The sequence below is a fragment of the Dermacentor variabilis genome, chromosome 4 (assembly GCF_050947875.1).
Source record: "Dermacentor variabilis isolate Ectoservices chromosome 4, ASM5094787v1, whole genome shotgun sequence".
Classification (NCBI taxonomy): domain Eukaryota; kingdom Metazoa; phylum Arthropoda; class Arachnida; order Ixodida; family Ixodidae; genus Dermacentor; species Dermacentor variabilis.
In genome coordinates, this window is record NC_134571.1 from 181,685,375 (window position 1) to 181,710,736 (window position 25,362).

Consider the following 25,362-nt stretch of genomic DNA (forward strand, 5'->3'; position numbering starts at 1 on the left):
ACACAGACAGTTTCCACGCGGGAAAAGGGTTCCGGCTCTTGTCAGACCTTCATCAGTGTGCCATCCGCAAGCTACTCGTAACCGGAGCCGTAAAGGCGGCGAATTCCGACAGCTACGTGAGACAGCCGGTTTCTCTCTGTGCGCGAGGGGGAGCGCAGCGTCCTCACGTGCGCCGGCTTTCAAACACATGCAAATTTGATACTTTCACTGTGTTATGGTACCTGCATGTAGGCTGTTTCACAACACACGTGCGAATTGAAAATTAACGGCGCTTTGCGGCGAAACCTGCGTCAAGCGTGGGAGATAAACAGGCGCCTTCGTTCAGCGTGCTAGCAGGAAGCAGGTAGCAGTAAATCAAAATCCAGGTTCGACAAGTTCGTGTATTCATAAAATCTTCCAAGACCAGTTGCCATACGTCTGCCCCCACCGTCCTAGTGCCTTCGTCGCCTCGACCTTTTCGCACTGCGCTTAGAGAGCCGGCTAGCACCAAGTCGTACTCTCACTCATTCACGCATTGTTGATAAACTCTGGTAGTAATCGTTGTCACGGATGAGGTTAGAGCACAGCACTGTTGTTCTTGGGCGCTTGAAATTCTTTCGATTCACAGCAGTCTCCTACTTAGCTGAAAGCTTCTTGTCTTGCGGAAATTACTGGAACATCGTCGCGGCCGCCGGTGTTCGTGCAACCGTAGCCTGCACAGAACGCCGGCATGATCCGCCCCCCGGTTCAATTGATGCTGCGCACGTCAACTACCACTCTACATACACACAATCAAAGGAATGCAGCCTCGAGCGAAGCAGCTTATGACGGCAAGCACGCAGAAACAAGCGCAGTTAGGCACGGTTGCTGAGACTGCGAAGGAAGGGAACACCACTGCTGACGTCAGTACGCCGCGGTTTCCGGTCTCCGCTCGCATCGTCAGCAGCAGCGCGTAACGCTCGCCGGGGGGGCGGAGCGACACCGCAATTTTAACCTGTGATTACGCCGCTCCTAAGTGAAACATTCCCCCCAAAATCTTACCTGCATGGTTTATAAGCTTCCCGCATCCGTATACGAGCGTCTTATTGAATTCGAGAGACTCTTCAGCTTCCCTTTAATGTCCTACAAGGTTGCGCGTGTAGAAACGCATGGCGCGAAAGGACTCTGACTGGCCTTCAAAAGCAAATATACACGGAATACACCCACTCACACGAAAAAAGGTAAAGAAAGAAACGTAAATTTGCTAATGACTATTTAAATACTAAAAAATTAAGTAAATCAAAAACAGATGCAACGTCAAAGCATGCAGAAAAAGCAGGTTTTTGTTGCCGCCACGGAGCTCTGGTAGAACATGTCCGTCTGCCGCAAACATTACCGCAGACCTTCAAGTCAATGTGCTCTCTGCCGGGAGGGTGCCTGACAATTTGTTCCTTCCGTGTTATTTAACCGCGAATCCCTGACCAAAACGCTGCTTTAATGGTCCACCAATGCTCGCTCTAGTTGCCAAGGTGCACATGTTAGAAGGGAGTACTCTCTCGTTGCAGTCAGTTCATATATATATATATATATATACGTGTGTGTGTTGCCCGTTCAGTTACGCTTGTACATTGCCGTGACACTCCTTCGAAGGGTAATGCCCACAAGTCCTGGACAGGGCCATTGGTCTTCGAATCGTTCCTCACACCGGCATTGTTGACGCTGATTTTCTGAGCAGCCTGTATGTATTTCATTTGTAGCTTTATGCTATCGTCGGTTGTATGGCAGTTCTGTCGTTCTATGAAATTTCATCAATCTATCGGGTTTCCTCAGAAGTCATTTGCCAATGCAGTTTCATGTTTCCTGGTACGTCCCTTTCCTCGTCTCTCTTTTAGATTAGGGGATGGCGTTTTCTGCCCTGGTCGAAGAATTCCCTACTTTACTTTATTTCATCTCTCTTCTTCTCTTTTAGAATGCAAGAGGTTACTTTGTGGCTCTCACAATTTCGCTACTCTGCAGGCGTCGCTTGTGTGTGTGGACTAAGCATCTGAACTGTCAAAAGCCGGCTCCCTTACCTTTAAATGCCTGACTTAAGCACTGATGGTGCTGCGTAGTAATTATCTGATGCAGGACACCCTGATAAACATTAACACCTCTGAAATCGGCCATTCAATTATATAACACTGTTCCTTGATAAAGAACCAGTCTAGCCTAAGTGGAGTGAAACATCTCAAAGAAATAACGCAGAAATTATTCCATCGTAAAATGCAAACTTTATCAAAAATGGAACGTTTACAAAGAGATAGAACTCGCGTTTGAAGTTGCTGAATAATAATAGCTTTAAGGTTTGATTTCAGGGGAATTCCCATTCCGAAATAATATTGAAAGACAAAATAACAATAAAAATGTTTGCAGAAGCTCTAATACCACTGATTCAAATTTTATCGCTTTTATATATTCAGGTGGTCGATTTGATCACGGGTCAGAAGCTTGGGCCGCACCAGATAGGGGAGATCTGCTACCAAACAGCAGCTACGGTCCGAGGCTACTACAAGCGGTCCAAAGAAACTGCGGAGCTTTTTGATGAAGAGGGCTGGTGCAAATCAGGTAAGAATGCTTTTATCGTCGTGCTCCCTGCTGCAACTGTGATATACTTACCAGAAAATAGATATTTTATTTGTTATGAGTGCTAGTCCACAATAAACATGCACTCGAAACAGTGTTTTTGTTTACGTTCTTCCGGAATATCAACGTTACAGGTGTCTCATGAGATGCCACGAAGCGTGCGCTGTATCTAACCTGCCAGCTCGCTACTAAGTTTTATTGGAGCCACTTGCAGATTACATTAATGTCGAAGGTCACGTAGTACCATTCCCTTGATGGAAACTGCCGAGTTTAGGTTACCCAGATTCTATGCTTTTTGCCTACACCTTTACTCCTGCCGTGGCGGGATACGTTCCAAACAAAAAGCAAATAAAAAGGTGCTCGCAGTTTGGACAATCATCGCAAAACACGTTATACAAGGTGAAACAAACTGATTGCGCATGACAGAAAAGTGACGCGATCAGGGAAAACGGGCAATGACACTGTATTTCAAAGGTGTCTAAAGCATGAATTGGAACTGGCACCTCTCGGAGATTGACTGCTAGATATCGTTTACCCTGGTGACGTGATGAGTGCGACGAAACTGGCTTTACTACATGCGAATAAGGGCCCGGGTAAACCTGCAGATGAAAAGGGATCGCTTTTGTTCAGATCTGCACCATCCCCGTAGGACCCTTCTTGCATGGCAAGCTACGCTTGTGTTTTACCATCTGTGTTGTTTTGTAGCGCTACCCTTCAAGGAGAAACGTTTAAGATAAATTGGTACTACTAATTTGTCAGTCATGGGTATGTTATGAGTATGCGAAGTTACGTTTCTAGAGACTATGCTGGCATCGTCTTTTCCTTTCTATTAAAAAGGCTGATGTAACGATAATGAAAGAAAGGAAAGAAGCGCCAACATCGGGCAATAACAAGGGGGAAAGGGAAGGCGGCCACAGCCAGGTTTACTACGATTAAGTAAACGGCTGATACATTTTGGCGCAGCGACGATTCTTAACTGTGAAGGCATCATCATCACCCGACATCAAGACTGCTGTCTACTAGTGACAAAGACCCGCCGTGGTTGCTCAGTGGCTATGGTGTTAGGCTGCTGAGCACGAGGTCGCGGGATCAAATCCCGGCCACGGCGGCCGCATTTCGATGGGGGCGAAATGCGAAAACACCCGTGTACTTAGATTTAGGTGCACGTTAAAGAACCCCAGGTGGTCGAAATTTCCGGAGTCATCCACTACGGCGTGCCTCATAATCAGAAAGTGGTTTTGGCACGTAAAACCCCATAATTTTTTTTTACTAGTGACAAAGTACCAGGAAGTTAAGACAGTGTGCGAGTTTACCTTAATATATCCGCACACCGCACTTGCCCTTGTAAGCCGACAGGCAAACTGAGTAACCTGAATGATAGGATTCAGCCATAGTGAAAATGCGAGTGCCGTAGTTCCGGCTCTGGAATCACAGTTGTGGTACCCAACTCATGGTAAAGGGCAAAATCCTAGCAGTAGGCTTGTGCATACAGCCTGCATAATTAATGACATCAACTGCAGCAAAATCATGAGCTACTAATTATTTCACACAAGCTCCCCGCTCAGTGAAGAAAAAAGTGAAAGTGTAAGTCAAGCTAGGTAGCTTTGATCGCACTTCATTAAGTCCTCCAGCGTGCCTTTACGGTCATTTATGCAAAAGCCACTTCAGTGCCAGAAGAGTCAAAGGATAGGGCACTTGAGTGCGGTTTTCACAAATGCTGCCGTGTGCTCACGATGTTCTGCGTCGCACAGCTCCGACGCCTGTCGTGCAGGAATCCAAAAGTGCACCAATTGTCAAGGCTCTCACGATGCATCTTCAAAGAGTTGCCCACATGTGAAAAATAATGTTAAAGTTTAGACGCAAACGGTCAGGGATGCTTCCTCGCACAGGGAGGCTCTCGTTAAGATGCGACGTCGGCGTTCACATCACCGGAGATCTAGGAACCCTACTGCTATTGCTAAGGATACACTGCGTCCACTGACAGTCCACAAACTTCCACAGACAAATAGCAATACTAGCAATGAAGATCCTAAGCAGATGGTCTCCAATAACACGGCCTCATGCGAGGAGTGGCCGCCGTTACCACGGCTAGATCAAGCAACGGAGCGGCCAGATGTAGCACGCTCGCGGAATCATGCTTCACCTTCTCACAACAACCAAGACGACGACAAACAAGTTGTAACCATGACAAGGGCCCTTATGAACACGCTACGAGTACTAATGACGGTCATACACACTACGGCGGCTCGAGGTGCACTTCAAATACTGGATGCGCTGAATCAGGAACCGTTCGGTCTTGAGAAGCACCATGGCGGTTCCTCCGCACTCTTTTCTTAAATAAATGAAGGAAGTGTCTATCTTCCAGTGGAATGCCAAAGGAATTAAATCCCGCATTTCGGACTCTTGTCCCATTGTCTTTAAGAACGAATTTCCAGTAATCGTCATTTGTGAGCCAAACATTGAGAGCGCCATCTGCCTATCAGGATACGAAGCTTTCATGTCTGCCACCTGTAGCGACTGCAGCAAAGTCATCGTTTACGTGAGATGCGATTTCACTTATGTCCTACACCAAGTGGCACCTGATGACGACAATCAGTGCGTATGGTCGACTATAAAATGCAAGAACGTCGCAGTCACGCTCTTAGGTGCCTACATTTCACCTTCGAGTCGATTTGACAACGCAAGAGTAAGTACAATTTTAACAGCGACCCCTGGACCATGGATTATTACCGGCGACTACAATACGCATCATTCGCTATGGAGAAGCTTAAGAAGCTTAAGCTAAGGAAGTTTAAAGCTTGTCGATGAAGACGTGTACTATACTTCGCGTCGGACCATTATCTCTGCTGCCTAACTGAGGGCAGTCCCACTTTTCTGTGGGGATTGACATAGAGCAGCTACCTACACTTTAACTTATTTTCAAAATGCCTTAGTGCCAGTGTGAAAGGGTTTACGAACGACGAAACGCATGGTAGTGACCTCGTTGCAACATATGTTAAAATCGAGGGCATACGCAAGTAACACTCTACGCAGCTCTTCAACGCATCGACTGGCCTAACTACACGTTGCTAATGGAGAAGAATTGCCGAAAGATCCAGCACTGTCTACCTGGCAACATCAAGAATCTAATTAACGACGTTAATCAAGAGGCCAGAAGCTTTTTTAGGCCTATTCTTAAATTTTGTCAATTCGAAGCAGAATTGGAGCGGCTTCCGGCCATTCGCCATCGCGCGGAATGAAGGTACAAACGCACCAAGTCCATCGACGACCTAAGGGAGGTGAAACGCACACAGAAAAAGATCCAGCGCAGGATCCCTGCAGTCTCTAAGATGGAAGATGTTGTGATTCCCTTGACCCACATAAAGCCCTGTCACGTCATCATTTTTGATTCGTCATCTCTTTCTCGACATGTTGTGGGCTTTATACAACTGTCGTCGCTCTGTTGAGGCAAATCCGTCTGTATCATTTCATGTCGTCACCGCGTAGCCATCGGGCCCCCTTGCTTATATCCGACCGCAGCAGGTGAGACAAAATGCAGCCCTTATGGAGGCTCAGTTATAAATAAAGTGATATAGCTGGGTTTTTAGGTGCCAAAGACGCGATATGATTATGACGCACACTGTAGTGGGAGACTCCGAAATAAGTTCAACTATCTGGTGTTCTTTAACTTGCATCCAATGCACGGTACACAATCATTCTTGCATTACGACACCCATCGAAATGTAGCAGCCGCGGCTGGGATTTGATCGCGCGGCCTCATGCTCAGCAGCTGAACGCCAAAGTGACTCAGCAACCAGGATAACGCAATTAGAACGTAGGAGAGATCTTGCGCGGACAAGGTTCGCACGGTAAAGCAAATGGGAGAGTTGCGTTTACAGCCAAAAAGAGAAGTTTCTGAAGAGGACGCGCTATGATTCAGGCGATGTGCATCGACGTGTAAAATAAACGAAATCACTAAAAAGCGAGATAAACAGCACTACAAGAACGGGACCCCTTATGAAGAAGGGGAGATAGTATAGGTGCTATTCTTCTTTAGTTGTCCCAATCTTAAAATACAGCAGTCTTGGTTTCAAGCGCAGAGATAAGCAATGATGCTAAAGAAAGATGCGCATTAAATGGCAATTCCCCAGAGTGGATGTTCAGTCCAAACTCTAGTAAGAAACGGCTCTCTCGATTTCAAGGGTAGGGTATCACCTTCATAAGCAATGATTCCAAAGAATGCTACGCACTCTGAAATATTTCAGCAGTGGGGAGTTTCTGAATTTTAATGCGTCAGCATTTTAAAGCTATCTCCCTGAGGAATTTATTTGTCCGTCCATCTGAAGCGCGACGCCTTCCATATATGTGTACCTGGGCCAATATATCAGAATGTATGTATACACATATACGGGCAACTGTCTACGGTACCCGTTGCGGTGGTTTAGTGGCTATATATATATATATATATATATATATATATATATATATATATATATATATATATATATATATATATCCAGGTGTCAGGCGCCCAGGTCCAGAGTAGCATGTTTCGGCCCACATTTTAAGGCTGCATGGTCTTCGGCATCTGTCCAAGAAAGAGAGAGGCCAGGTACCTACTGCATACAGAAAATTGTGGTATCCCGCCATGACAGTCTTTGAATCTATATATGTTTTGTTACCCGGAAGGAGTTTTGTTTATTTTGGAGACGCATGTCTTGTAGGAAAGCTCGATGCTCTAATCGTTAAGCTACCATAGCACATATGTTTTTCGCGCGCCGACGCCAATTACCTCATTGAGATGACTGGCGCGTACCTGATGTCACACAGCACGAGTTAGACTGCGTGTGCCCGTGCTAATTTACATTCGGCCACAGAACTACCACTGTTTTTGCCCTTGTGTCTTGAGCGGAAGTGTGTCAGTTTTCCCGATTATTTCCTCATGGCCGCTAACAATTAAAGATGATCTATTAGCTGCACCGGCTTTGGGATTAGGCCAGCTCGTAAGTGATACTTCTTTTTACTGGCACATACACATATGAACGCCTCAGCGTAAGGCACACTCAGCCCAATCTCCCTTCTTTTAGCCCCTTTCTCCGATAGGCCTCGCTGCATAATTTAAATACATCATTTTCTCTCACTCTCTCTCAGTGCTTCATAAGCTTTGGAAGCAGTTACCAAAAAAGCTGTTGCTTTCTTGGACACTTCCCACGTCATTCATGTGTTGCAATACATGCGACTAAATACAACTGCACCCTTGTTGAACAAATGCGCACTAGCAGCTCTTTAAATTCCTTTCATTTGTTTACTTTGGACGTGTTATATGGCCTTGTTTGCAAGGCATTATGAAAGCGAGTGGCCCGACAGTGTGTTTTCTATAGTGCGATCGAAACAGTAAGCAATATGGGACGATCGCTTTGGTGTACAATTATAAAGTGGCTTTTTAGCAGCACTGCGTACTTCACGAAGCATGATATTAGCATTAAAATATGTTTGGCAGCTCAAAAATACGCCGAATATTTTCGTCTTACGCTTGCACATGCTGTCTTAGCAAAAGTGCGTGCTGGAATGCATGCAACCACAAATTTGCCACTTGTCAACACCACCATGCATGCACCGTTAGAACCCAGGACTCGGTACAGGGGCTCATATGCTGCAACCCATATTCCGAAGTTCTCACACCCGTGAACTCCACGGCATTAAAAATAGTATTTGCTCAGTTTAGTGAAATCACACCAAACTAATCATTCACTGTATTTAGAATGTCCCGCAAAAGCCAGCACCATTTAATAGGTGTTGGGAATCTCGATATCTGTAGCCTTCTTTAACCGTGCAGGCGATGCTGGATACTATGACGAGGACGGTCGGTTGTACATCGTCGAGCGGCTGAAGCAGCTCATCAAGTGCATGGACAATCAGGTGGTTCCGGGGGAGCTGGAAGAACTCCTGCTTCGGGAACACTCGGCCGATATTGCTGAGCTATCTATTGTTGGGCTTCCCCATTTCGAGTATGTAGAGGCTGCTGCGGCTGCCGTGGTCCTCTCGCAAGACGGTCGTAAGAAGCATCCCGAGCTCCTCGCCAAGGATATCAAGGCTACCGTGGAAAGTGAGTGCGTTATTATAAGGTCCCCTTTGTCTCCTAGGGCTCCCAGTAATGAGCTCCGGTTACTAGAAGACCTCTTGTAAAGGTTTTGTTTGCCTGATTAGACGTGAAAAAAGTATCTTTATAACTTAACAGTGCTGGTACAACTACATTTGTTCAGTGCTTACGCCACTGTTCTTCTTAATATTCATAGATGACATCAGCCTTGATATTCCGGTTACTATTAAGTTATTTCCGGATGACTGCATCCTTTATCAGGAAATACGCAGTCCATGCGACCAGGCTCTCTTAAACACAGCCTTAATCAAAATATCTTCTTGGTGTGAAGTCTGGCAAATGAAGGTCAACGAAAAGAAGACGGTGGCTATGAGCGTGACGCGTAAATGGCCTCCCTTCAAATGCGATTATTTTATTAATGGGCTAAAACAACTTTCGTTGATACTTACTAGTACTTGGGCGTCATACTTAGCGCTGATTTTAGGTGGAATGAGCATGTTGCCTACATCGAAAAGAAAGATATGCAGAAATTGGGATCTTTAAGTAGGTCTCTGCGCAAATCCACCCCAAAATAAGAAGTAATTGCGTACAAAACTTACATCCGTCCAATCCTCGAGTACTCTTCCGTGCATTGGGATCCGCATAGCCAAGAAAACATTCAATAGCTTGAAATGATTCAAAGGAGAGCAATTCGATTTGTTTACAATCGCTAAAGTTCCTTTACATCCCCCACCACACTTCTAAATACCGCTAACCTGGATACATTGCTGACAAGAAGACAACATGATCGTTTCAAATACATGTTTTTATTTTACCATGATAAGCTGCGCATAAACAAGGACACGTGCATAGAATCCGTTAATCGGCGATCCACGCGATCCGAGCACCCAAAGAAAGTGCGGGAGTATTCTTGCAAGACACGAGCTTTTAACAATTTTTTTTCCGCGCACCGTTAATGAATTGAATGGTCTTTCTGCTACAGTAAATTGTACGACTGTTGAGTCGTTCATGGCAAAGCTGCGGCAACAATCCGCCTGACCTTACCTCATCGTACATTCCCCCCTTCCCCTATCTGGCCTCGTTCAACGCATGCGCACTACGCTTCAATTTACGTTTTCTAGTACTTTTCCAGTGGGCTAAAAATATTTGCTTGGCGGCATGTGTATCTTTCAGTGTTCGCAAGTCGTAGTGTTTTAAAAATTTATCGTGCTCTGATTATGGTATGCTCACTCGTTGCAGAGAAATTTGGCAAGAGCTGTCCATTGCCGTCATTCTGCCCTTGAATTGTATAATTTCTAGTATTCGAGTTTCTAGCGTTTATTTCTTGTACATGTGCATGAATCACGTTCTTCCTAGCACCTGCATTGGACTTGCATTGGCAACTTTTTCTGTTGCGCTTCTAGATTTGTTTCTCTTTGTTTCTAAATCTGTTTTGTGTTATAACGCACTCCTGTCTAAGGCCCCATATGAGAGGTCAGCAGAACTCCTGAAATAAATAAATAAATAAATAAATAGCAATTTTCATTACCAAATTCAAGCATGCATTACAAATATTTACGCAAGGTTGAACAGATTAGCTGAGTGAAACCAAAGGAGAAATTCATATCTTCCTCGGCAAAGTTATAATGATTTGTGAATTTCTCCACGAAATACTTTTCAAATAACTTCTCCGAAACCTGGTAAACGAATAGGTACGAATAAACTCCATAAATTTGGAAAAAAATTGTTTTCAACAGTGGTAGCTCAATAACTATCATTTTTAATGGGGGATGCCCTCCTTCACTATGGGAGTTTTACTACGTGCCTTTCTTCCTAGCCATCAAACGACATGAATGTCGCTACGCATACAATTGTCACAAAAGCATAGTATATCACCGGAAACTCAGCATCGCCCTCACGAACTTATATTTACCATGCTGGCCGTGCTAATAGGTCACACTAGAAGGCTGCGCGGTACCATACGTAATGCCAGCCAATGTGTTGAAATAGGGGCTTTGGCATTGCGCTTCCAAGCTGGAGCGCGTGGGAACAAATCCCGGCTGTGGCGGCCGCATTTCGATTGAGGCGAAATGAAAATACGGTTGTGTAACGTGAATCAGGTGTTCGTTAAATGCCCTCACGTGGTAAAAATCATTCTGCCGTCCGCCACTATAGCATGTGCCGTAATTATCTAGTGGTTTTTCGCACGTGAATCCCAAGAAGCAAACATTCATTAGAAATAATTATATGCTTGTAAATATGACACAGGCGAGATTCTGAAATGATTACGGTCCTCTTTGGTAGTTCCCCCAACAGCCACGCCACAGAGCATGTAAACTTGGGCCAGAACCTCAACGTAAATGAAATTAACAGGGCTAAAAGTCTGTTTTCTTCCCTTCATGTGATTCGATCGAAGCGTCAACAAAAGTCTGGCTAAACGTCTATTGAACTTGCGCTATCCACTCTTATTCCACTTCAACTACCAGCTAGCTTTATAATCCTTTACAAATTTTTGCTTTCGTCAGTCTTTCAATGTTTAGGCAGACCATCACGCACCACGCGGGCATCTGGATGTTTGTCCGAATAAGCACACTATATTGCTAAGTGTATTCAAAGAGCAGGTGTGAAGCGAACGTACACTTTAATACTTACATTGCCACATTTTTTTCAGTGCGGTGGAAACACTTGGCTGTAAGTCATCGCGTACTTCAAATATAAACTTGTGAAACGCGCGCATTCCATCCTCTTTGTTGAATACCTTTACTTGGAACACGTCAACTTTTCATAGGCTAAATTTTTATGTCACCACAAGCCGAAGCCGCCATTTTGTTTCTTTCGAATAATATCTTCTTTAAAAAGATTCATAGCTGAATGCAAATTATTTCATTTTGGCTTTATTTTCTTTTACATCGCAGACCATCTCGCCGTGTACAAGCACCTACATGGTGGTGTCTTTTTTGTGGATTCTCTTCCAAAGACAGACACTGCGAAAGTCAACAGGCCGGCGCTGGTGCGCTTTCTCACTTCAGATGCAGGGAAGCTAGCGCAGGTTTGAGCATTTAGTGAGACACCGCCAACGCTATGGCGCTATTAATTATTCTCATTTTCGTAAGTTGGCGAAATTGTTTTTAGGGTTCTCTTTTGCATAGTTATTGAGAATTTTTAGTGACGTCACTTGGGGATAGCAGTGTCAGCACGCTGCATTGGTTTCTCTTGAATAAAATTGACAAAAATGAAAGCGGAGTTTGGTTTCGTGTTAGCGTTCAATCTGCCCTCGGCGCCTGCTATGCCTGACACTCTTAAAGACGATGAGCAAAAGGAGAACAAGGTGAAAGCAAGAGCGAACATTTCGAAAAGTGGACTTGTCTTCTTGAAGGCGACATATGCTTTCCTCGCCATAATATGTATAGGAGGGATTCTTCTAAAGGGGAGAGGGCGTAAGGCGGGTAGGTGCAGCTACAAGCGAAGGTGTGTTGATGGCGAAGGTGTCGAATTGAGAATAAAGGATTGCTGTGCACAAGGCCAGTGACACGGCCATCTGTCAATCACGTGTCAACGCCCGAGTGTCAGCCGGCGAAACGAATAAGAAGAATCTGTAGCGATGACTACGAATAAATCCATCACCTAAAAGACCTTAAAACAACGCTGGCAGAAAGAAACTATCCACAAGTTGCTATGGATAGAGCTTATGATGTCGTGTCAAGATTGAAGAAAGAGTCGGAAATAGCGAAAAGACAGCCTGCACCAGAATCTGACAAACCGCCAGCCTTTATATCAAAATATTCTAATGCACTCCCAAACATAAACAGTATTCTACGAAAATGCCACCCAATATTATCAAGTAAGGAGCGTCTGATAAAAGCGTTCCCCGATGTACCAAGAGCAACCTATCACAGCAACAGGAACTTTAAGGACATGTGCACGCAAAAGTCAACCAAGATGATTCCCCCGTAATAAGATCATGTTGTCGCTCCATGTGCAAAAGCTGCAGGCACCGTCAAAGTGACATCAAAATTAAAAGCACCGCAAATAGTTATACACACGAAGTGGAATCTAGCTTCACTTGTACAAGTTCGGATGTGATTTATATGCTTGAATGTTCCTTCAGTAAGAAAAAATATATCGGTGAAACGGGTCAACCAATGAACGTTAGGTTAAACGGACATCGCGCGGACACAGATAAGGAGCTTCCCAAAGCCATCGCCGAGCATTTCAACCAACCAGGTCATAACTTTGATGAACTTACACTCGACATCTTGCAGTCAAATTTCCGCTATGAACGAGAAGGAAAATAGACAGAATCATACCTTATCTATAAGTTGAAGACATTGCAACTAATAGGCGTAAACGTTTGAAAGGGAGCTTTAGAATTTATTTGCTATGCTAAATTTCAAGCTGTACGCAACAACACTTAGTTTGGCTTCTTAGCGTTTATCTTTCTTCTTTCCGTTTTTGTTCCTTTCATTTATTTATTCCATTTGAGTACTTGCTTATCTTCTATTATTTTTTTTCACGAACGCCAGTTTCTACCGCTCCTTCTATTATCTCTTTCAGAGAGAGGATAGCCCACGACCACCAGCGAAACAGGTAATATAGGTCTGGTGTGTGCGCCGTTGACAAGCCGGCTAACACACGGGCGTTAACATGTGTTTGACAGACGGCTGCGTCCCTGGCCTTGTGCACAGTCCTCCTTTATTCACAATTCGGCACCCTCACCGCTAACACACCTTCGCTCGTTGCCGCACCCAACCGCCTTATGCCCTCTATCTTTTAGAACCCCATCTATATATACTGTGGCGAAGAAAGCATACGTCGCCTTGAAGAAAACAAGTCGACTTGTCGAAAAGTTGTCTCCTGCTTTCATCTTCTTTTCGTTTTGCTCATCGTCTTGAATTTCCATCTCCCACCTTCCACGTGGCACTCTTAAGGGCATTTAACACAGAAAGCCATTAGGGTGGTTTGTCTTTGAAGATGAAATGGTCCTGATACTAATATTGGCTTTACCATAGCTGCACAAAACACACATAAACAAACATACATTGATATTATGAAATATATGTATGTTGCTCGAAACAAACTGCAGCTTTACCAAAAATGCGAACCTTACGGTAAGGGGATAGCTCGTATAATATAGTGCGCGGTAAATCTTGCAATGTGTTGTGCGGGGTCGGTGCCAACATGCATGTGCAATTACGCGAGAAAAGTCTCCTTTCCAGACGAAGAGAAATTGGGATGTCCTTACAATCCTCCACAACTAAGGCATTCTGCGTGCAAGAACACGAAATAGGCGCCCACACCAGCGTTGTCCAGCAGAGGGGAGAAAAAGCTGAGCGGGTGTCAGTCAATTAGCAGCTGGTGGCGTAACCCAGTTCTCCAGGAGCAGAATGTGTGCTTCTTGTAGCATGTGCAACAGAATGCGTGACCAAAGGAGTCACCAATGAAAACTTCATGCCCTTTCGGCGGACGCGCTACTGTGCCTGTGTTATCATTCTTTGTGCTTTACATTTAATCATTGTTTGGAAGTGTAATATGTCAAAAACCCGTCATAAACAAAAAGGGACGAATGTTGCTGTTGAGGATTATCTTCGCACGACAAGTTTTCTCTCCGGTGTTCGAATTCTCGCTGACAACTGCAGAAATATTTTTTTTCCATACACTGCCAGTAAAAACATTTGGCATGCATTCGATTGTCACCGGCGGACTACAAGGCGACAAAGTAAGTCAACCTAGAACTGCTGTTGCTAAGAAGCGGTTGTATATATAAAGCCCCACAGAGAGCGGGGACGAAACAAACGAAAGTGAATAATCAAGATAAAGATGCAGGTGTGACGAAGTGATGGTGTATATTGGCCACGGATATGCTAATTACTCTACCGAATGAGTACAATATGCTTAGCTGCACAGGCAAGTTCTATGCAAACGAAATGTTTTCACCTTTATTTAACGAACACTATCTTTTCTTTAAGTATGACATAGCTTTTATATAGATACTTTTTCCTCAGGCTCACCGAATAAGTTCTCTTGGCAATGGGGAATCAGTAGAGTTCCGAAGGTCTACCTAGCTTCCCTGCGCAGTTGAATTCTGTAGTTTTCAGTGTCATAACCTCGATGTATTATGCGGCATGCTGCAATGGGGACTCCGGAACAATGCTGACCGCCGGGGGACCTTTCAGAATGTACAGGACGCACACGATCTTGCTTGTCTAACCATCTAAAGCGGCCGCCGCGACCTAGATTTCATCCCGCGACTTCGTGCTTAGCAGCACAACACGATAGCCGCTTGCGGTGGACCTTCCCTGCGCAGTTAAAAATAGTACCAAGCGGCGCACTCATTGCTTTGGTCAACAAGTTAATTAATTTAAGAAGAACGCGTTTAGCAACACGTTGCCACGTAGTGACAGTGAAGAAGACAGTACCAAAAACTGTAAATCACGAAAGTAGAAGTTTGTAGGGCGAACCTGCGGCCAGAAAAACACATTACACACAAAGCACAACGGTAGCGGCGAGCACTGCAGGGTGCCGCCAAAAATATGATCTGCAGTTCAAGCGCGTCGGTTTTACAAAGAAGCTGTATTGACCATTTTATTGAGGGCGCCGCCATTTAGCGATCACAGCTCCGTCTATCGTACGGTGCCATGCTCGTATGTGGGATAGCGCTGGAGGTTGCACGCGAACGTGCTGTTGAGAACGAGCGGCATGTTCTTGTGCTTTCCCGAGAGTTGTCAACATGTTGTTCGGATAGGGAAACTTCTTAGAGTGGCGTCAGTAATCGTTTAGCGTCGATATAGCCGCAATATCAAAGGGTGACGGGCGTAGAGGCGCTCCCGCAGCTCTGTCCACAATCGAAATAGGAGGCGAGCCGAGTCGGAACGTTGCCGATACGTAACGTAAAATGTAACGGGTTATTATTGTATGTCTAGCCTCCAACTCTAGTAAGTAATCACTCAGGCGACAACAATCAGAGGGGTCTCCATGTGTGATGCGGTGTTCCGCACCAGCCTACATCCCAATCCAGATAACTGCGAAGCTCTCAGGAAGCACATTTTGACAGCTTTTGCGCTCCTAAAATTTTCGCAGCACGATTTATAAACATTATTTATCTGGATGAAATGATCTCATGACAATGGCCGCGAATATGCCATGATCAACCATATGCTCGTGACGCGTTGAAAGATTATGAGCGCATTGAGGTCTAGAATGGTGCCGGTGCTTGCAAGGGCACTTTTCCTACTCGAGAGAGCTGAAAAACGAGCTACTTTTTGCAACAGTGACTTTATTTCCTGCAGTAATACAGCGCGCGATGAGCGGCGTCGACAGCTCGCCGGCGAGATTCGGAAACATGGTAGAGCCCATGTGAAGTATTGACGGCCGACACACGGTAGGCATGGCTTTGGTTACAGAATGAAAAAAGAACACACCTTCATTTCTTATTCCGCATGTACTGTTTTCATAAGACGTCCTCGGTCAGCTTCCACCAAAACGTTGGTTGCCAAGCATGATAGTCTTAGAACACGTTTGAACCGAAAGTTTAATGTGCGCGCACCAAGAAATGGTTAACTTCATCCATTCGCAATACTCTAGCGACTCCAATACACACATTTCTTTCATATCCCAGTTTGATCATGGCTGCTCAGTTCCGAGTTTCTCGACGATTGCTAAATGGGAACAAAACCTTCCGAACATACCCGCGATAGCATGAAGTTTTTTCTGTTTATATTGGCAATGCAAAGCGGGCGCTTCTCCGCCGTCAAAGCGGCGGTGTCTATAGGGGGCGCGGAGAACGTTTGAATATGGCGGCGATAGAGGTGATGGAGCCGACATGAAAGCGCGCGCGTCTCCAGGTGCTGGCGGCTCAGGGGCCTCTGGCATCTATCTCTAAGCGCGATCCCTGACCTTGCTAAGGAAACGCAGAGATGTGTTGTAGAAGGAGAGGCTGCGTTTAACGCTGGCCATTTAATTTGTTGTGGAATACGAGCGACGACAAGCACGGCTGTCGAGGTCGAGTCACTCTGCCAGCAGACAAGCGCTGTGAGAGGACCCCTGATTACTATAAAAGTTCAAGTCTGCAATGCAACCGGCGCCGTAAAGGTCAGTATTTCTCCTTACCTTTTTTTGAAGCTATACGTGATGTAACGAGAGTTTACAGCAAGCAGTTAATGGGTAGCGCTCGGATGTAAACAAAGCGCAGTAACCCTCATGCCGCTGCATAAGATAAACGTTGTGTGCACAGATGACGTTATGTTCATTCATGGCTCCCTGCAATGGCTTATTTGTGGAATGCTTGTTGAAAATTACAGGTAACACGGAAAGATTTCAGTAGTGCCAATTTAGAAGATATGAGCGAGACAATGAGGTGTGCCAGCGCGCCCCGTTTCCAGCCCGATTAGCGTTTTCGCGTGCTGTACGGTGATTTTGCCAAAGTGCAACGCTTTAAATGCAATTTCTTTTATTAACTTCTCAGGCTTAAACGCGCAACTTCGTCGTTCTGGTGTCATGAAAGCACCAATGCGTTGTTTTGAGCTTCCGGAATTCAATGCGCATGTGGAAACCTACGCATTTACCCTGTAAATTATTAGCGCGGTTTTAAGGTCGTTTGCATGCTTAACATTGGTTTGTTTTCAGGGAGAATGCACGTGCAAGGCCGGTTGCTCTGGTCAATGCAAACACGTGTTTGCTACTTTGATATATTTGAACAGCTAAAACTTTTTACTTCATGTGTTTATTTATTTTCGTTAGTTGGCTTGCCTGTAATGTGCGCCACGTGACCGTGACTGTGTTTACCTTATGTCGAACTAAGACCTACATTGTAAAACGCGAACATAGAAGCCAATGGCAATGATGCCCTTTCAATGCCATCTGGTGCTTGTTGCACTCAGAACCGAGTTTCAAGAAAATGTTTCTTAACAGCAATCAAGTATGTGCTGCTTCAGTCACTCCAGTTGGGCACAGGCTGTATTAACACCCAAAAAAGGCCCAGAAATGTTTTAAACCTTCTGGACTTTTTTATTTGCTTACTGTACGATTTTGATTCTGAATCTGCTGTAAAATAATGTTGATGTAACTTACTAACACAGAAACAAAGGATGAAACAAAATGGAACCATCGTCCACAAGCGCTAACGCAAAACTGAAATGGTTCCCGTCTGTCTCATTTTTTTCCGCACTACCAAGTTACATCATAGAATCCCAACTAGCCCCTTCGCGACACTATTAGGAAACTTTTTCTTGAATTATATAAAAGAAGCACAAAAAAGTTTAAACATAGAGTATCTCAGTAAGGTATGTTTATTTTGATGTACAGGACAAGTGTCACTTCCCTGGTTTCATTGTCATGCACGGATGTGCAACAACAGTGGGGACGTGCCAGTGCCGCCAGCGTCTACAAACCAAGGCCAATTAGTTTGTTTTGCCACGTCGAGCAGCTTCAACCGAGAAGTGTCCCTGAATATGATCAAGCCCTGATTAGGAAAGAACTTATTGACGCAGTGCCACCCCCATTCTGCTCTGGCAAAACAAAAACTCGTTCAAGAAAATCAACCCCTTTCAACAGCAATTTGAACACAGTCCGCGCCATCGACACAATTTTCACGCACGGTTCCTTCTTGAGAGAGTACACAAAATTTTTTAATCGGTGCTAGATGGTGAAAAAACAGTACTGAAACGGTTCCCTCTTGAACATTTAAATGAAAATGAAAAGACTTTCTATCTTCAAAATGTCTGCCTCTGCTGTGCCAAAGCTAGGGAAATATGCCGCGAGACAACTGATCAGTCATCCACTCTGTGGCACAGCGAAAGAAAAAAAAGAATCACTGGAAGCATCTGCAGAGAACTTTACACATTTCAAGAAAGAGGAACACGCAGTTGGGAAGCAAAGTGGGACAGGCTGTACTGCAGATAGCCGTTCAAGGGAAATAAAGCCACAATGTGTGGAAAAGATAACGAGCCTCTTGCGCTTGAAGAGTACGAGAAGACTCATAACGAAAGCATGAGGAAGCTGGGACTCGTCGTCATTCCAGATGTTCCTTGGCTCGGCTACAGCCCGGATGAAATAAGTGAGCAGAGGGAAACAAACGTCTTGCTGGAAGTTTAGTGTCTTGTTCAAGGCAAGCACTGTAGCATACAAGACCTTCTAAGTGCTAAAAAGCAGGCATTTATTGTGTGTGATGGAGAAAATTATGCACTGAGACATGCTCACAAGTATTATTCCCAGGTACAACTGGGCATGCTCCTCCGCAACATGAAGCTGGGTCACTTTATAGTATATTCGAAAGCCGAGAGCCTTGTTATTCATGTGCCCAAAGACACCGAGCATATGCAGGCACTTATAGACAGACTGCACTATGTCTACTTTGAAAGGATACCAAGCTTGTGCAGATTAGCAAGGCTTGAAAGTATGTTGATGTTTAGATTTTTTCCATATTGATGACTTTCATTCAGTGGGAGGGGGATATTTAGAAGAAAAGCTATTCAGTACTTTTTGATATTTACGAATTGCAATATACATAGCAGCAATTAAGCGATTGTTAATTTATATTTACTGTTCAATGACTGCTAAAGAAAGTATAGCAAATTGTGAGAACTGAAATGGCAAGAGTTCTTAAAGCATCGGAGAAACAGAATGAGGAGTTCAAGTTTGGTTCTAGGTTTTACAGCATAAGTATACATGGCCACCTGCGATTTTGCTTGTATTCTGTCATTTAGTGCTTTTGGATGTCTAGTCACACAGTTTTATTTTTTACGCTACAACGTGTGATGTTTTCCCTGCAAATGACTCGTTTACAAGTGTATACAGTTCACGTGTTGCAAAAACAGAAAAGAAAGCTGTTGATCTTTATGTTTTGAGCAACTATTTATTTTGCATTCTTCGGAAAGCTAGTCACACAGCAGCTCATAATTCCTGAAGAGCTTGTTTGCAGTCACTCTAATATTTTTTTTACTTGCAGATTGGTGTTTCTGTGTTTAAAGCTGGTCCTTTCTACCTGATATACTTGGCTGCTTTTTTTTGGACTTGTCAGTACACGCATCATGCCTATAAACCTACCACAATAAACATTCCTGCTCTAAATGTGTCTGTGTTTTGCTATTTGATATTGAATATTTACTAGTTATATTATAAACTGTTGATATTCGCCCACCTCTCAACTTTTATATCTCTTAACTTAATGTGCCCACATCAATTCTATTTGCATAGGCTGTCTGAAAACAGATGTACGCCACATGCGAATACAAGTGTGGTATAGCAAGGGCAGTTGTCAGTTTTTTGTGTCATGAGACGCTGAAGTACACCTGAGAGACTCGAACAAAAAAAGAACAATCTGCTACAACTTAAGGGCAAAGAAATCGATGGACACAATACAAAAGGGTATTTAGTGCAATATGTCATGCAAGAAAGTAAAAACAACTACATCGAGAGTGCATAGTGTCCAAAAACTGTAAATGTCATCTTACAGTTTGCCACTTGACGTTATAGAAGTGGCGGGTCAGTGGTCCTGGTGGTGTGCTTGTCGTTAGAGGCGAATCGAGGCACCGGTGGCACTTTTATATAGCTGTCTTCGATGGTCGACAACACGTCATTGTGATACTGTGTGCAATAACTGTCCATGTTGCACTCGAGAACCTCAGCGGCCGTCAGCACCCCTGGTGGACCTCAACCCAGACAGAGGCTCTGCTGCCAGAGCTTATCGTTACTCTCCACGACATCTGCTAATGACACTCAAAGAAGTGCTGCTCCGCAGAAATGACCCTTGGTACCAGGAATACTATAGCCTGTAAGTATACCTGAACAGCTGATGATGTCACTAAAATTGAGTCGAATATAAACCAAAAGAGATTGTTATTTTAAGGTAACATTAACAGTCGCCAGTTTGTCTTCCGTTAACCATAGCAATATGTGTCTGATCAACACTGATAGGCTAGTGAATGCTAGGATTCACTTCAATTTGAAGAGGCAAGGACTAATTCGTCAAGAAGAAACAAGCCAATCGAGACGCAGTAAGGATAAAAGCAGACCAATTCAGGCTGGTACTTGCAAAGAAATATGCAACCTTAGAACAGGAAGATGACGATGATATAAAGGTAATGAATGAAACCGTAACGAGGCTGGCGTCAGAGGCAGCAATTGAAGTGGGAGGCACGGCACCAAGGCAACCAGTAGGCAAGCTCTCCCAAGTAACAAAGGACCTAATAAAGAAACGACAAGGAATGAAAGTGTCCAACTGAAGATATTAGATAGAACTCGCGAGACTGTCAAAACTGATCAACACGGCAAAAATAAGTGATATTCGAAATTATAACGTGACAAAGACTGAAAAAAGCCGTAAAAGATGGACGCAGCATGAAATCAGTGAGAAGAAAACTTGGCGTAAGTCAAACTAAAATGTATGCACTGAAAGATAACAAGGGTAATATCACCAGCAATCTCGAAGTTATCTTAAAAGCAGCAAAAGAATACAAATGGGTTGGAGCACATGCGGCAGACACTGCCAGATCCTTACTGGAAGCTTACCATTATCATTAAAAAGAAAGGTGTACAGTCAGCGCATCCTACCGGTGTTAACATATGGGCAGAAACGTGGAGACTGACAAATAAGCTTGCAAGCAAGAAACGCGCAAAAGCGATGGAACGAAGAATGTTAGGCATATAGTTAAGAGACAGGAATATAGTGGTGTGGATCAGAGAGCAAACAGAGATACCCGATATACTTATTGACAGTATTGAAAAAATGGAGCTGTGTACATCATGTAATGCGTAGGTTGGATAACCGGTAGGCCATTAGGTTTGCAGAATGGGTGCGAAGAGAAGGGAAGCGCAGTCCAATACGGGAGGAGTCTAGCTAGGGTGATGAAATTAAGAAATTCGCAGGCACTAGTTGGGATCGGCTGGCACAAGCCAGGGATAATTGTAGATCGCAGACAGAGACCTTCGTCCTGCAGTGGACATAAGATAGGCTTGTGATGATAATGATGAACTGTTTCAGCATTGCAAGTGCGCTTACTGAAATTTATCATCAGCCAATATTGGTGCGTACAAGTTAGTTAGCCCCCACGCAGCCGTGAACAGCTAATTGATATAAGGCAGCACTTCCGAGGGCAGAGTTCAGTTGAAGAGGTTAAATATTTTAACTAGCTGTATTGTTCGTTCTACATGAACCCGTGCCCTAGCAATATCAGCTGTCCTAAGGGCATCATTGTGGTCAAACTGGCTGTCCTTTTTAAGAAAATGTGGCTGAATTACGCTAATTCCACGGGTACTAAACAATTCATCATTGAAGAAACCCCTATCGACCATTATGTCATCAGTGAATGACTCGAACGGCTTGGTCAGTTCGGCGTAGTTCGGGATGAACTTCCTGTAGTAGCCGGTCAGGCCAAGAAATGTCTGCACTGCTTTCTTGTTGGTACGACGCATAGTAGCCAGAATCTCGTCTAGTGTTCTGAGAAGTGGTTCAACTTTAGACTTCCCAATCCGATGACCCAGGAATGCTATGCCGCTCTCTCCTATTTCAAATTTACTTGGCCTGACTGTGAGGTTGGCTTGTTTGATTTTCTCAAAGACTTGTCTGAGAGTATCTATGTGTTCTTGCCATGTATCCGTGGCAACAATAACACCCGCCGTGGTTGCTCAGTGGCTATGGTGTTGGGCTGCTGAGCACGAGGTCGCGGGATCGAATCCCGGCCACGGCGGCCGCATTTCGATGGGGGCGAAATGCTAAAACACCCGTGTGCTTAGATTTAGGTGCACGTTAAAGAACCCCAGGTGGTCGAAATTTCCGGAGTACTCCACTACGGCGTGCCTCATAATCAGAAAGTGGTTTTGGCACGTAAAACCCCAAATATTATTAGTATTATGGCAACAATAACGTCATCGAAATAATGATGGGCGTTCGCCAAGCCTTCCAGTACGGATCTCATGGGGCGCGCAAATACAGCAGGGGCCGCTTTAATGCCAAACGCCATGTAGATGAAACAGTAGAGACCAGACGTGCTGGAGAAAGCAGTTTTTTCTCGACTGTCGGTAGACATGGGTACTTGCCAATATCCCTCACTGAAATCAAGTTCGAAGAGAAACTTCTTTAAGCCACAAACGCAAGTACTACATCAATACGCGGTATTGGCGCGTAATCCGAGATGAGTATCTTGTTTAGTTCCCTGAAGTTGACGCACAGCCGAATAGTGTTGTCCGGTTTATTTACGACTACAATTGGCGCGTGGTACAGCGACTTTGTTCTCTCAATGACACCCATTTTCAGCATCATGGAGTGATGAAGGAGGTCTTTTCGCGATCTCGTTCGTCGAATTCTATTTGCCAAAAGCCAGACTTGAGATCCATCGATGAGCAGTATTTAGCGTTGCAGAGCCAATCCAATGTGTCGTCTATTCGTTGGAGAGGGTATACGCTCATCTTCGTGATCTTGTTCAGGCGACGATAATCAACGCAACAATGAAGGGTTCTGTCATTTTTATTCATCAAGACCACAGGAGATGCCCACGTGCTTTTCGACGGCTGGATGATGTCGTCGCGCAGCATTTCGTCGACTTGGTGCCTTATAGCTTCACGTTCTCGCGTCGAAACTCGGTAGGGGCTCTGGCGGAGTGGTCAAGTGCACTCTTCGTTTATTATGCCATGCTTTGAAAGTGGTGTTGGTCGAATCCTTGATGACGTCGAAAAGCACTATTTGTATCGTCGAAGCAGGCTTCTGAGCTATTGCAGCTTAATCACGAGTAGAATTGGATTTATGTCGAAGTCTGGCTCGGGAACAACGGTCGTCGGGATAGATGCGGCAGAATCCTAGAGGAGAAAGGCATCGCTGGTTTCCAGAATTTCCTCGATGTATGCGATCGTCGGGCCCTTGTTGATGTGCTTGAACTCATGGCTGATGTTTGACAGCAACACTTTCGTGTTTCCTCCGTGGAGTCGAGCGATTCCTCTTGCGGCCGAAATTCCAGGGTCAAGAAGTAGACGTTCGTCGCCTTCGATGACGCCTTCTACGTCAGCGGGTGTTTCAGCGCCGACCGAAATAACAATGCTGAAGCGAGGCGGGATGCTCAATTGATCTTCGAGCACAGCCAAGGCGCGGCGACTAGGAAGGCTCTCCGGCGGTACCGTTTGGTCTTCCGACAGCGTTATTGACTTCGACTTCCGGTAGATGATTACGCCGTGTTGGTTCAGGAAGTCCATGCCGAGATTGACGTCTTGTGAACATTGTTGGAGGATAACAAAGGTGGCGGCGTAAGTCCGGTCGTGAGTGGTAATTCTTGCCATGCACATTCCAGCTGACGTTATGAGGTGCCGTCCAGCGGTCCGAATTCGAGGGCCCTTCGCATGTAGTCTTAATTTTCTACAACTTGGCGGCGATGTGTCCTCTCATGACGGAGTAATCGGCCCCCGTGTCGACTAAGGCGGCGACTACGTGGCCGTCGAGAAGCACGTCGAATTCGGTGGTTCTTTTTCTTACATTACAAGTTCAGTCTGGGTGCCTGATCACGGCTGCGTCGCGTTGACCTGTGGCTGATATGTGACGTCGTCACGTCGTCTTTCGTCGTCATATTATTTGCGTTCAGACTTCGTCGGGACGGCGGCGTGTCGTTATGTCGTCGAGGTAGTTTCTTCGGCGGTTTCGTCGGTGGCGGAGGCTCTTCGTCAGTTCGACGAAAAGCAACCGCACCTCCATCGGTTGCTGCTTTTAGTTTTCCGGATATGGGCTCGCTGACCGGCCTTGGGTTGGGGCAGTCTATGTCGGCGCTGAGGCGACAGGTAGCGGCCTTCTGATTGCGAACGCGACGGTCGTCGAGCGCTCCACTGAGTAGCGGCGAGGTAGTCGGCGATATCGCGAGGGCGTTCACCTTGCTGCGGGCGCGGAGCGTAGACGGCGGGCCCTCGCAGTCCCATCTCGAGATATGGGCATCGTCGGTAGACGTGACTCACTTCTCCGCAGTGAGAACAGAGCAGGCGTTGGAAAGGAGCGTGCCAAACATCTGTCTTCCTCGGGCAGCTGCGCTGGGCGACGGGTGGGCGTGCTGGCGACGGCGGTGGTGGTCGGCAGAATTGCTGCGTTACAGGGCCCTGGTGCAGTCGTGGAAGAGGACCTTTACGGCGGGCGACGGAGGCGTAGGTCATCGCTTGTGGCTGGGGCTGCGATGATAGTGGTTGCACCTCGGGCGCTCCAAGCGATCGCTGGACTTCTTGATTGAAGATTTCGGCGATTGAGGCCACTTGAGGTTGCGATGAAGGGGAGCTCTTCTGAAACTCCTCTCGCACGACTGCCTGGATGGTCTCGCGCAATTCGTGGGTGCCCAGTGTTCGAACTCCGCCGCTCTCTGTTGACTTGGTATGGTGGTCGAACTGCCGGTTCGCATTTCCAGTGTCTTCTCGATGCTCGTCGCCTCACGAAGAAATTTGTCGACGGACTTCGGTGGTCTTCTTACCATTCGGACAAAAAGTTCCTCCGTGAAGATCGCGATCGTCTCATTCAGCAACTGTACTCTGGTCTCCAGTAGAGCTTGGGCTCGCTCTTTTCGCACGACGCTTGTAAATGTTTGCAGGAAGCCGCTTCGGGACAGGTCCCACGTCGTCAATGTAGCTTCTCGATTCTCGAACCACGTCATGGCGGCTTCCTCCAATGCGAATTAGACATGTCGCAACTTGTCGTCGCTGTCCCAGCTGTTAAATATAGCGACACCCTCATATCTCTCCAGCCAGCTTTCCGGGTCCTCAAATGTAGAACT

The 25,362-nt window shown here is 45.4% G+C and overlaps 1 protein-coding gene across 1 annotated transcript in view; it reads left to right on the forward strand.

Moving 5' to 3' along the window:
* LOC142578086 (putative 4-coumarate--CoA ligase 3) overlaps nucleotides 1-11,863 on the forward strand; it is a 47,866-nt gene extending 36,003 nt beyond the window's left edge. The window contains exons 5-7 of the mRNA XM_075687504.1: nucleotides 2,418-2,562; nucleotides 8,396-8,665; nucleotides 11,554-11,863. Of these exons, the coding sequence (XP_075543619.1) occupies nucleotides 2,418-2,562; nucleotides 8,396-8,665; nucleotides 11,554-11,693 (555 nt within the window). The 3' untranslated portion in view covers nucleotides 11,694-11,863. The remainder of the gene's footprint in view (nucleotides 1-2,417; nucleotides 2,563-8,395; nucleotides 8,666-11,553) is intronic.
* Nucleotides 11,864-25,362: the final 13,499 nt, after the last annotated feature.